The following is a 13421-nucleotide window of genomic DNA, read 5'->3' on the forward strand; positions in this document are numbered from 1 at the left end:
TAAATAGTATAGGTTACCTAGGTACTTAGTGCCAACTTCACCAACATCCATTGACATTTAACCGAGGGATAAATTGGGTGTAAGTAATGACAGTTTTTAACCCCCGACCCAAAAAGAGGAGTGTTATAAGTTTGACGTGTGTATCTGTGTATCTGTATATCTGTCTGTGGCATCGTAGTTCCTAAACGAATGCACCGATTTCAATTTAGTTTTTTTTGTTTGAAAGGTGGCTTGATCAAGAGTGTTCTTAGCTGTAATCGAAGAAAATCGGTTCAGCCGTTTGAAAGTTATAAGCTCATTTCTAGTTTTCTTTTAGAGGTTTCTGTGTCGGGGGTCTTTTAAATTTTAAGTTATGTATTGAAAACCCACCAAAATATCCAATTTACTCTTGGATAAGACTTATTTTACGTTGGTGAAATCGGATAGTATCATTACAGTTTACCTAGATACTATGCGTGTATTAAGATATACGCTGTAGCACGTATAGGGACTTTTGTACCTATTCCTAATTAATTCGGCCTTCCTTTAACTAATATGTAAAATGCGAATAGATTGTGAGTAGGTACCTACCCATCGATCTTTCAAATAAAGTAACATCATCAACATCAACCGATCGCTGGCTCACTACTGAGGACAGCCCTCCTTTAGAATGAGAAGGTTTTGGCCATAGGTGGTTTATCACGCTGGCCAAGTGCAGATCGGGAGACTAAATATGGAGAACTTTGAGGCATACAGGTTTCCCAACGATGTTTACTTATTTACGGTAAAGTTATGGTAAGTAGGTATAGTTATTTAGCCAAATTGATTAGAAAATCGAGAAAAAACATTAAGTACCTGACTACCTAGTACTTTAATCTGATAGCTACCTACAATGAGGAAATAGAGTAGTCAATTTCAATAGTCCGTTAAATGGTTGAACTAAAGATAGACTGGATGACGTAAACAAGACAAATTATCGCGTTGTCTCATGTCTGCTATCACGATCTTTGTATTATTTTTATGACATCAGCTAGTATAGTCCGTACAAATAACTTCTCACGCGCCATTTTAACGTTATAGGTCAATTTTCATATCAAAAGTACGGTTTACCTTTAAAATAAGGACTAAAATCGTACTTTTGAGATTATACATACATTTATAATAGCTCGTGAGAACTCATTTTTTTACGTATTATATATTTATTATTATCTTCACAGTCCCCATAATGAAACACAATATACATAAGTATTTAATAAGCATACCTAATACAGTTTTTAGATAGACGGACATACACGATTATATAGGGTGAACTTAATGAGAACGCTAGCGAAAACTGAGCTCTATTATTAAACTAACGAAACACAATCCAATAAGTGGCAAAAATCATTTGCCTTAGTTGTAGTTTTAGTGATTTAGTACTTTGCAAGCCCGCAATGTACAGCGTGCAAAACTCAGGGTCAATGCTCCGCCTAGGATGTGGCATTGACCCCGCGGCACCCAACTATGCAACGTTCGTTGAGTGTTGACCTCTGCCGTCAGTCAGATGTATTAATCTGCAATGCATTGCAAACTTAAAAACTACAGTTTTTTTTTTAAATTTTAAGCTTCTGAAGGTTAAGCAACTTTTTGTCGTGTGACATGTCGTTGATCTGTATCATCCTTATCAACAGGAAAATACAATTAAAAACATTAACCTCCTTCTGGCGCAGTCGGAAAAAATGCATGAATTTACCATTTTATAGCAGTTTTGTCTGAATTTCCTGGTGGCTCTTCTCGACCATTCTGAACCAGTGGTAGATCATTTGACGATTCAAACGTGCCTATAGTAGTTACGCGATAGATTGAGATGGCAATCGGGGTATGAGGCGGGGGGACGCCCCGTACACCCGCACGTCACCCGCACTCTCTCGCAGCGGGTTATCGCGAGGGCTGTGCGGGTGTGCGGGGCGTCCCGACTCCCCACCCCGGTTGCCATCTCAACCTGTCACGCACTATACCTTCTTATAAAAGTTTATTTGGCTTTGAATAAACAAAATCTTTCTACAGTTCTATAGTAACTTCAATAGTTGTTGGTCTCTGGTCCAAGATCCCACTGCCGCCAGACGTTCCTTATTTTCTAAAAACAAAATGTGTGGGATAGAGACTAGAGTAGTGCTAGTAATGTACGCACTACATCAGATTCCAAGGTAATTTTAAAGATATTAGTTGTTAAAGGCACGTAAAAACAATACTTACTCACTTTTCTTAATGTCTGAGTGTTGTTTTTTATGTATATTTCCTGAGTATCACAATATAATAATCACCGATCGGGCTAAAAGTAAGATAAACTATGTTATTTTTAGCGTCTGGCGGTAATTACTGCGGGCAGGAAATGTCTGGCAGTACTGAATATTAATTATTTACAATATTCTGTAAAACATACCTACATGAAAATTAGCAGTCAAACAGTCAGACAGAAAAGTAAGTAAATTGTTTAAATAGGTATTTCAGTAGCTGATACAGGATTTAACACTACTCCATCACACATATTTTTTTAAAATCAGAAAAAGAGAAACGTCTGGCGGCACTGGGGTAATTCTTGCTCTATCAGCGGCCTCTGTGACTGTCAAGCCATAGGTACCTTAGGTAATTATTACAGTAATGTTAATTTTATCACAGTAAATACTTACCTTAGCTTGGCATAGCCATGCGAATTTTCCGGGCCAGCGCAAACAAACTCGCATTGTGTAACTTTGATATAATAGGTAGGTACTTACCGTTGAAATTGGTGTAAATATTGAAAACAAAACATGTTCAAACGATCAATATAATATATTAGGTATCGCAATAGATGCCTACGTATTCCCATTTTACTCATTTTCTATACTTAGTACAATCTATCTTTACTTATCAATAAATATATATCGTTAATAAAATATAATTTGTTTTCCTTAATTACTACTGAGTAATACAGACTGTCTGTCCCTTCGGCTTTATTTACCATTGATTTTGGAAGGGTCACCTTATTTACTATATGATCCATCATTTTAATCGTTATCTACCATGAAGAGTTGTACTGCAGAGTAAGAAAAGTCTATGTGGATGTACTGTGTCTACTGCATATTTACAGTATTTGGTTGTCAAAAAGTTCGCCGAGCGCCGTAATAATCAATCAATTTTTCAACTTTCGTGACGCGTATTGTAATACTATTAGAGTGTGTCCAACCTACACTTATCAAAGACATGATAATAAAGACTTCAACATAGATTTTATAATAGTGACTCATAATGACAACAAATGCCCTTATTCATTAAACCGTGATGTCAATTGCTATGATACCTGCCTATGTAGGTAGGTATATATGAACATAAAAGATAACAGCTAACAAGTTCAATAATAGAAAATATGTGTTTTAAATTGAATTCTTGGTATACCTAGGTACAGTCAGCAACCAAGTTAGGTTAGGTTAGGTTAGGTTGCTTCGTCAGTCATCAATCTGGCATCAGTCTGATCGTGACCAAGTTCAAGGATTGAAATGATGCCAGAATGAGCGTCATGAGTAGGTGTGTTCCTAAAATTGATTTAGTCGAGAATCGCACCCAGGACCTTCCACCAATCGCTACCCCACGAGAGGTCGTTCTCGTCAAGTGTGTTTAAAACTCATACAAAGGTACAAATATTCTTGACACAGCAAGAAAAATCAATAACAGTATGTAGGTACGCGACTTGGGTGGCTTTATAACCTCAGGTTGCTTGTCCTTGTAGCCACTACCAAGGTCGTGGTTAACCTGACGCCTGTTCTAGCATGCTATTCAATATGTATGCATACCATGCTACCTATTTGAAGCCAATAGAAATAACTCATTGAGTAATTCGCGTTTCGTAGGATGTTTTCGACTTTACGCACATAATATTATTACGCCTACCTATTTCCTATTTACTTATATTAGTTATGTGTGTACTTATAAAAACATAAACAGAACTAGTTTGCCCTTCTTACGCGCTTCTCCATGGAATTTTTTTTACTATTTTTCAGGATTCATCATCATTCATCATCCCGCTAATTCCCATTAGACACTTTCAAGTTTTACCTCTCTAAGGTTGAAATCTATAGAGCTGTATCGCTGGCATAAGTCTCGTTTTAACTGAAACGCAAAGTCAAAATTCGCTCTATAGATCTTCATCATATCCTTATCATCCTTGAACTCTTGCTACTTACCTACTACTTACTACTCAATGATATTAGAATAATTTCTTCTAATATCATTGTTGTTACTACTTTGACTAGCCAATGAAGACAAATTACGAGCAGAAACTATTGGCGTACCTACTATAGTTGTAGCGCAAAAATGATTTCTGCGGGGGGTTTTTTTTTAAATTATTATAATATAATGAATATTATTGATTCCAGTTAACATCGGCGCTAATAATCTCAGTGGGCACGACGATATACGCGATCTACTACGATGTGTCGTTCTTCCTCGACTCGCAGCTGTTCTCGCCGGCCACCTTCATCATCGTCATCGGAGTCATCATGCTGTTCGTGTCGCTCTTCGGGTGCATCGGCGCGTTGAAGGAGAGCACCTGCTTGGTCAACATTGTAAGTCGACCCTACTTATTCGATGTCTTTAGTCTCGATTCAGTGACTTGGTTAAATAGATGCAGTCTGAAATACTCAAAACCTTGATTAGGAAGCTGTAAGAAATCTCTGTTTAGAGATAAGCATTTCCAATGTAACTTAATTTATTGTTAGTTTGTAACTACAATTTTGGTACATGAAAAATTTAAATAAATGAATAGATAGCGCGGTAAGCTGAAAAGGATAATATGGAATATTTAAACAAAATAATCCTATCGCTCTGGATTCATAGGAAAACCTTGTCGTCACGTCATTACCTATACCGAAGGTTTTGTGTGTGTGATTATTCAAGTAGGTATATAATATACATAACTCACCTACGCCAAATCTCCACCTACATCTCAACAACAAACAAATAATATTATAAGTAGTTGTTTTAATCTAATAATTTTCTTCTATATCCGGCCAAGAAAATTCCTGATAAGGAAAATGCGATAGGAATTTAAATCGAAGTCACCTACCTTTATCAGTAGGTAAATATTTCACAAAATTGATTCACCGTTATTCTCGGAAACTGCCTTACGAGTACCTACCTAGGTAGTTACTATATCAAATAATAAAATGTAGGTATATTTTATTATTTCAGTTCGCAGTGGTCCTAAGTCTGGTGCTAGTACTGGAGATTTCGGCGGCCATTGCTGCGTACGTCTTGCGCGCCCAAGTGGCGGACATGCTGGACCAGAACCTACGCGAGACCCTGCCCTCATACTACACGAACCCTGAGGTCGAAGACGGCTTTGACTTCATCCAGTCAAGAGTACGTATTACATATATTGTCTGTCATTTTACTTCAAGGCATTACGTTCTGTGCACAGACCATGCTGGGTCAGAACTTGTGAGAAATCGTAACTGCCTTTGTTTCCGTTATCCTGTGCACTACCCTTATATCTACTACACAACCCTAGAGATTGAAGACGGCTTGATAAATAAATAATAAAATTATAAGGTTTGACTTCCTCCTGTTTAATGTAAGTCTCCTTTTATCTCTTATTTTCTACCTCAGGAATAACTGCAGAATTTAAGAGAAGCTTTGGTGTTACAGGAGTTCTGCACATAGTGACTGTATACTTGTACGTCGCAAATGCGACTACGCGTGATTGTGCCTGGTTATAATTAACTAGTTGGCTCATCCAGACTTTGCAGAGATATACCACCCATGCGAAACCTTGTCTTCACATATACATTCATTTAGACAAGACAGTTATTTACCTTAGTGGAGTCTCTGAAAATCCTTTCTTAGAAGTCTGTAGATAGTTTTAGGGAGAACATACTTAGATACATGTAAAATCTAAAATCAATTATTAGACCCATTAGCTTAGGTTAGCTCAGTTCTGTTGGTTTCGACTCAGCGGGTTGAGACGTTGAATGATATAAGTAATTTTGTCAATAAGTCACTACCTGTTTCCTTTTACATATCTTTACGGCAATCTTTGTACTCTTTTATAATTTTACTATTAAAAAAAAATTACATATCAATCAATTATTAAAATTTCAGCTCAACTGTTGCGGAGTAGACAGTTACTTGGACTGGGGAGACGTCCCATCTGACGGACATTCCGGCATTGCAGTCTCCAACATCACAGTACCGTACTCTTGCTGCGCGCAGACCCGCTACGAGATCGTCGGGGAAACCGAGGTCCAGGAGTGCTTGAAGCTGTACGCCAACGGATGCCTTCCGAGGATCACTTACTTGATCTACCAGAGCGCGGGGCTTATTGGTGCTGGTGCTATGACTATTGCATTCATACAGGTAAGCTTAAGAACCTCAAACACCCTTTGCCGTAACGAAAATTTGATGATGAAGTCTAGTCTAAGAGAAACTGCTATACCCCTCCCTCCAACTGGAGGGAAGGGTATAGCAGTTTTTACCTTTTTCTATGCGGTATCTATGCGGTATTGTACCGCAATGTTAAATCGCTTTGCTGTGTCGTAATTAGACATGACCGAGGCTTGTCCAGACCAGACCAGAGATAATTTGGAAATTATAAATTTACAAAATCGCCTTTGCGGTCATAAGACCGCTGATGCGCTCACCACTTGCCAGTAATTGTCAAGAAACTCCTATTTATCTTCTTCGATTCTGTTGATGATAATGCGTTATTGACGCTGAAGGCACCCGAATGCAGGGGGGTGCCGTTTAGTGTGACTGGCTAAATTTATGGTATTCTAATTGATTTTGGCCGATAGCGAAAGTGTGAATACCAATGCATCATCATCATCAATCACACTGAATATTCTGTCAAACTTTAGCAAACTAGTGTCAGAGATGATAGTTAACGTCAATTCAGGATCGAATCGAGAGTTCCCTCACTCTATTTCACTCTCCTATAGTCTTACTTATTGATTTGTGTTTTGTTGTGTATTTCCAGATAATCGGCATAGTGTTTTCATTCTCGCTGGCCAGTGCCATTCGAAAGGCGAAGAATGAGCGCGAGCGCAGGCGGTGGGAGATCCAGGAGCGCATGATCAACGCTTACACCTCTCTTAACCCTGAGAAAGAGCAAAAGCCAGTTGTCTACGTCCCCTTCCAAGGACAAGCTACCGCTTAAAGCCTGGAATCACTGTGATTTAATACAATTCGATTTTTGTTAGTGGCAATAAATTTATATGACCGTTGGTATTAACATGCTCACGAATCACATGTACATCCACAAACACATGAGCAGCATTTATCTTCACGATAGTTTCGTCTTCTATATCAATTGTTGCAACGCTGGCCATACATGATTAATCAATCAATCATTTATTTGCTGTAATAATTTAGTTAGAAAGTATCACAACATTTGCCATGCAATGGTGTTGCAAATATATTTTACCTAATAGTAAATGGTAAATACAAAGTTCATTACATTGTCGACTATTAATACTACTAATAATATTATTTTAATGTTGATAATGCGGAATTGAAGCGTCATTCAACCAGTAGGTAAACTTGACGGTGTAATCGGTTAAAATTAGACGTCTATTTAACTACGTTGCACGCTTGATCGTGTATGTTAAGTGAAAGTTAAGTTTTTCCATTCATATACAAAATATTGTACCTATCCTGTGTTGTGAACAAAAGTTGCAGTAAGTAATAATTATTTGTAAATTAAGGATAGAAAATAATTGAACCAAATCATGTGTAGGTAGGTATTTATTGTTTTTAAGCTTTCAATTTCATATAAATATATATTATAATAATCGGAAATATAAAAATATAATTTCTTATCTACATAAAGACTAAATATTTGGACATTTAGATAAATGGAGTCATATATAGTTCGCGACAGGTCGACATGGCAATCATTGCCGAGTCGACCTGTTGCGTACTATGGGTATATAGTTATCGCAAGGTTGGTTTAATAATAATAATATTAGGTACCTAATCATAAGAGTTTAGGATCAATGTTTGTTAAAATTTTTAAAAATGTCACAAAACGTATTATACCTATAGTTACCATTAATAAACTAAATATAATTTACTACTCTACTCGCATTTTTATTTTATTAATAACTAGCTGACGCCCGCGACTTCATCAGCGTGGATTAAGGTTTTTCGAAATCCCGTGGGAACTCTTTGGTTTTCCGAGATAAAAAGTAGCCTATGTGCTAATCCAGGATATTATCTATCTCCATTCCGAATTTCAGCCAAATCCGTCCAGTAGTTTTTGCGTGAAGGAGTAACAAACATACACACACACACACACACACATACAAACTTTCACCTTTATAATATTAGTGTGATTTTAGAAATAATTTTAGAAAATAATATGACATACTAAAAGTACACGCACGAAGCGATTTGCTTCCGCGTTTCTAGTAGGTACGCACTGCTAGAATAAGATGAAATGCCCTTCCGGCTTCGGTTTTTCCCACTAGGTATAATACCTTCAAAAGAAGAATAAATGGCACCTTCGGGGCAGGCGCGCTCCACATTAGGCTGCATCATTTCCTGTAAATAGTGTGATTGTCTTTGATTTGTTCTAGTTGTGATTGTTGAAGGGACCCGTATAATATTGTCTATGGACTCGTAGAGTAGAATAAAATACAGTACGCGACAGGTCGAGAAAGTAATCGGGGTGGTATGCTCCACACACCCGCCCCTCATACCTTGATTGCCTTCTCGACTTGTCGTGAACTATAGATAGGACCTCCTAACAGTTCCAAGGAATGTTGGCTATGGCAGCCAATCTTAGCGGACACAAACCAACTACGCAGGAGATGATATTATAGTACGAGTATGTGTGCAAACACGGTCTCACTGTCCAACGAAATGGGACGGCGATCCAACACGAACGGAGAGACATCAGGCGCAGGACCAACGGCTTTACCGTTACGTGTTTTCCGATGCACCGTCAACTTCAAACTCCAGGTTGCGATTCAGAAATTCTTAAAAGGAAACCAATAACTTTTTTGATCGGGACTTTTTTCAATAGACGCTCGATATTTCCTTGAAGGATAAGATCCGAAATGAGGAAATCCGTAGAACATAGCTCAAAGCATCAGCAAGCTGAAGACACTCAGTCAGGGAAGTACCCGCAGAATCTGTCTAGTATCTGCCCCAGTCTTTCGATGTGCGAAATCATCGTTACGTATATCGAAATCTATTAACGTTTTCGAGATGAGAAACTCATACTAAGGGCAGGTACTGCTTCATAAAAATCATTAGCTGAACATGCTAATCTGAGTACGTATGCCAGTCGTTATCTACTATCAAAACTTTATCAGTGATATTTGTTTATCGAAAACACTAGTACTTAGACAGTTCCAGAGACAGCCTAGCTCCAATACGTTCTTATATGTCAGTGGTGACGACGCAAAATGAAGTTCAACAAGTCTGAAGCGGAATACAGCATGAAATCTGTAAGATTTCTACTCTTGACGATTACAACAATGTTTATAGTAAGTACCAGACCAAACATTTCACCACTTATTCTATTGTTTACCTATGTTGACTCTTATCTCTAGATCCTTACACTTAATTATCATTTATAGATAAAACAAATCTATAATTCTAGACAAAGTGTTTGTTCTTTAGAACAGTTTTATACGTTTTAAGTCCGCTCTTCACTCACGCGCAAATCTTAGCCATGGATTCTTCCGCGATTCGCGCGTGACCTCTGCGTCACAAATGTTAGATACTAACACAGTCCACATGGCTAACCCTGGACACTTGCTTCTTTTGACAGTCTAACTAATTTTATTTTAAAATTTATTTTTCAGTCTAGTTAGTCTGCCCCTAGTTTGTCATAGATAGCAAAACCGATATCAGAATCAACCGAGCCATGCTGCGAAACCATAGACATTATTGTATCGCGGTGTTCGCGAGTGAAGAGCGGGCTTAATCACGCTACAATGACTGAACCGATTTGACTGTTTGGAATGGAAATAGCTTATTTTATCCCGAAAAGAGATCCCGCGGGCAAAATCTAGTCTTCCTCTAAATATTATAGTCAAAATCTACTTCTTTTAGTCTTCTTCTAAATATTATAAAACAAAATGCTGACTGACTGACTGATCTGTCAAGGCACAGCTCAAACTACTGGACGGATTGGGTTGAGGCATGCATATAGCTATTATGACGTAGACATGCTAAGAAATGATTTTGTAAAATTCAACCCCTAAAGGGGTAAAATAGGGGTTTGAAAGTGTAGGCCACGTGGACAAAGTCGCGGGCACAAGCTAGTGACTAATAAATCGCTCTATTTTAGATAATCGCCGGGCTCATGATCGCGTTGGGATTCTCGGTATATGCCCATTATCACACGTTTTCGTTCTTCTACGAGGGCGCCAAAACCGGACGGTTGTTCTCGCCCTCTCTACTCTGCATTCTGCTGGGCATGTTCCTCCTCATTGTCACACTCTTCGGATTTTTCGGCAGCTTGAAGCAGAGCACTTGCATGGTGAATTTGGTACGTATTACAACTTCATCGTCAGCAGGGATTTTGAAGAACTACCTGGTGCAGTGGTGAGCGTTGTGTTCTTATCAGTGGGAGGTTCCGGGTTCAATTCCCGGCAGGAGAAATTTAATGATTTCTAAATTTCCTCTGGTCTGGTCTGGTGGGAGGCTTCGGCCGTTGCTATAGTTACCACCTTACTAGCAAAGCCGTGCCACCAAGCGATTTAGCGTTCCGGTAAGATGCCGTGTAGAAGGGTTTAATAAAAAATGCCATAGGTAACCCTTCCATGTTAGCTCGCTTCCATTTTAGACTGCATCATCACTTACCAACAGGTGAGATTGCAGTCAAGGGCAAGAGTTGTATCTGTTCTGTTCCATTCTACTTTTTTATTTTTCAGTATGCATTACTTTTGACAATTATGCTCTTACTGAAGTTGGTTGTGATCATACTGGCCTTCACATTGGATGCAGGGACCATACGGGACCTTTTATACATACCTATTTCCCAATACGCGTCGGATCCAGAAATTGAAATGGAAATCGATCGGCTTCAAGTGTCTGTAAGTGTATTCATTAGTGTATTTAACTATATTAATTTTTTAATTTTGAGAATTTAATTATACTTAAATATACATGATACCAGCTGTACCTACTCACGTGGTTAGTCGAAGTAAGCCTTATTAGTTTCAAATCCATTCGGGGTCCTTTTTCACAGAGGCTCTGCTTGAAAAAGGACCTCGAATAGGTTCGGTACGGCCGATATGAGTATCAACTATATTTTGGATATTGCTCATCATGATTAGCCCATCACTTTCTCACTACAGAGCACGGTGTACAATGTACATGTACAGCTAGAGCTATAGACAAACTTAAGCTTTAAAACGAGGGTTTTTAGGCCCACTTTACTTTAACGCTGAAAAGTTCCGACGCTGGAATTCTATTAACGTTGATGTGCTATAAAATGTCAAACTATACACACAGGCATTTGTATTCCCAGCTCAACTGTTGTGGCGGCGACTCCTACGCCGACTACGCCAATGTGGAGTTCACAAGCAACCACTCCACAACGCTAGTCCCAACGCCCACTGGTGGTGACCGTGTGGCGATAACTGTACCTCAAACTTGCTGCAGCCTCCCGGGAACGGAAATCTGCTCTAGAATGAGGGAACGAGGCTGTAAGACTGCATTGGTGATCCTTTTCTCGCAGAATGCCAACGTTATTGGAGTACTGGGGATTTCTGTCATGTTTATTCAGGTAACATCATTTATACTATCATCATCTCAACCCTCTACTATTGAGCATGGTTGCCCTCTTAGGGGTCCCCTTTCTTTGAAGGGTAACGGTTTAAGCCACGGTCCACCAGGCAGGCCAAGTGCGCATTGGTTTGGTAAGGCCTGTGTTCAGCGGTGGACATCTGCAGGCTGATATTATGATGAAAAAGTTATTCCAATCGACCATTGTAAATCATACTATTTTTATAAATGCGAAAGTGCCTGTCTGTCTGTCATGCCTAGCTAGCTTTTCACGGTCCAGCTGTTTAACCGATTTTGACGTTAGGTAGGTATATAGAAGTATAAATGCAGAAATATCTTGCATGCCAAGGACAGACATAATATAAGCTAATTTTTGTCCCCAAAAATCAAAGTTTCCACGGAATTTTTATAAAAGCCTAAATCCATGTGAACAAAGTTGCGAGCATCATCTAGGTATATTTGGAATAGGGTGAACAAAGGCTATTTTTTATCCCGGAATATCAAAGAGTTCCCACGGGATTTTTAAAAACCTTTAAACCCGAAGTCGCGGGCATCATCTAACCTAATTTTATTTTTAACCCCCGACCCAAAAAGAGGGGTGTTATAAGTTTGACGTGTGTATCTGTGTATCTATCTGTGGCATCGTAGCTCCTGAACTAATTTTTTTTTGTTTGAAAGTTGGCTTGATCGAGAGTGTTCTTAGCTATAATCTAAGAAAATCGGTTCAGCCGTTTGAAAGTTATCAGCTCTTTTCTAGTCACTATAACCTTCACTTGACGGGGGTGTTATAAATTTTTTATTTTCACTTGTATTTACAGTTGTTGGGCATAATTTTTGCACTGCTGTTAGCGAGATGCATCCGTAAAGTGAAAAGCGAAAGGGGTCTGTTCTCGTGGAAGATTAAGGAGCACATGATACTGGCGCGCCAGGGCGAGGACACGAAGAAGCAGAAAGAAACAGATGACAGCGTCTACATACCACCCCATGAGTCAAGCACTGCTTGAACAATCACATATTAATTTCTATAACTTTATTATTAAATACTCTATGTTTAGATTATTATGTTATGTCCTTCACATTACACTTTTAATCTATAATAAAATAAATAGGTATGTCCGTCTGATAAGTTTTCGCGACGACGTTTACAACTTAGACACTATTGAACCGATTTTGACGGGTAGTTTTCTTCTGAAGACTACTTTTTATCCTGTAAAAATTGCTTTATCCTCCGGGAAACCTGGTTCATATTATATTTATGAAAAAACAGACTGAACCATGGACTAGCATTATTAATATTTGTGCAAAACAAACCGAGATAATAGAAATAATCGTCGTTCATAAGATACGATTAACGTATCTATATTGTTGTTTACAAATCTGTATTTTATTACGGTCATTGTTTAATAAATAACACAGTAATTAAAAATAGTTGTTTTATTATACAGGTGTGATTAGGACGCTAGGCATAAATTTACCGATATTATTATACTAGGTACTTATCTAAATATAATCCAATACCTGATACTTGTAATTTAAATGATTTAGACTTTTTCAAACCCGCAATGTATAGCGTGCAAAAACTCGGGTTTAATGCCACACCTACTACGCGGCATTGAGCCCGCGGCACCTATCTACGCAACGTTCGTTGACCTCTAGTGTCAGTCAGATGTTTTATTTGCAATAAGTAG

At 38.4% G+C, this 13421-nt stretch overlaps 2 protein-coding genes and 1 long non-coding RNA gene across 4 annotated transcripts in view; 2 read left to right on the plus strand and 1 right to left on the minus strand.

The window, feature by feature from the left end:
- LOC123880328 (CD63 antigen-like) overlaps positions 1–13421 on the plus strand; it is a 35555-nt gene that overhangs the window by 379 nt on the left and 21755 nt on the right. The window contains exons 2-5 of one of the 2 annotated variants that reach the window (XM_045928403.1): positions 4371–4559; positions 5185–5355; positions 6094–6348; positions 6968–7161. In XM_045928403.1, the coding sequence (XP_045784359.1) occupies positions 4371–4559; positions 5185–5355; positions 6094–6348; positions 6968–7147 (795 nt within the window). In that variant the 3' untranslated portion in view covers positions 7148–7161. Of the gene's footprint in view, positions 1–4370; positions 4560–5184; positions 5356–6093; positions 6349–6967; positions 8063–13421 lie in introns of those variants that run through there. The other variant, XM_045928394.1, reaches the window with a different exon arrangement.
- On the minus strand, positions 1413–13412 carry LOC123880417. Its single transcript, XR_006799242.1, has 2 exons — positions 13333–13412; positions 1413–1448 (listed from the first exon to the last, which is right to left on the minus strand). It is a non-coding gene; the product is annotated as an uncharacterized LOC123880417 (long non-coding RNA).
- Positions 9271–13159, plus strand: LOC123880314 (CD63 antigen-like). Its single transcript, XM_045928373.1, has 5 exons — positions 9271–9482; positions 10292–10492; positions 10878–11039; positions 11477–11734; positions 12552–13159. Exons 1-5 carry the CDS (start codon positions 9402–9404, stop codon positions 12735–12737), a joined length of 888 nt encoding a protein of 295 aa, XP_045784329.1. The 5' UTR covers positions 9271–9401; the 3' UTR covers positions 12738–13159.

This window comes from Maniola jurtina, chromosome 3 (genome assembly GCF_905333055.1).
Source record: "Maniola jurtina chromosome 3, ilManJurt1.1, whole genome shotgun sequence".
NCBI classification, from domain to species: domain Eukaryota; kingdom Metazoa; phylum Arthropoda; class Insecta; order Lepidoptera; family Nymphalidae; genus Maniola; species Maniola jurtina.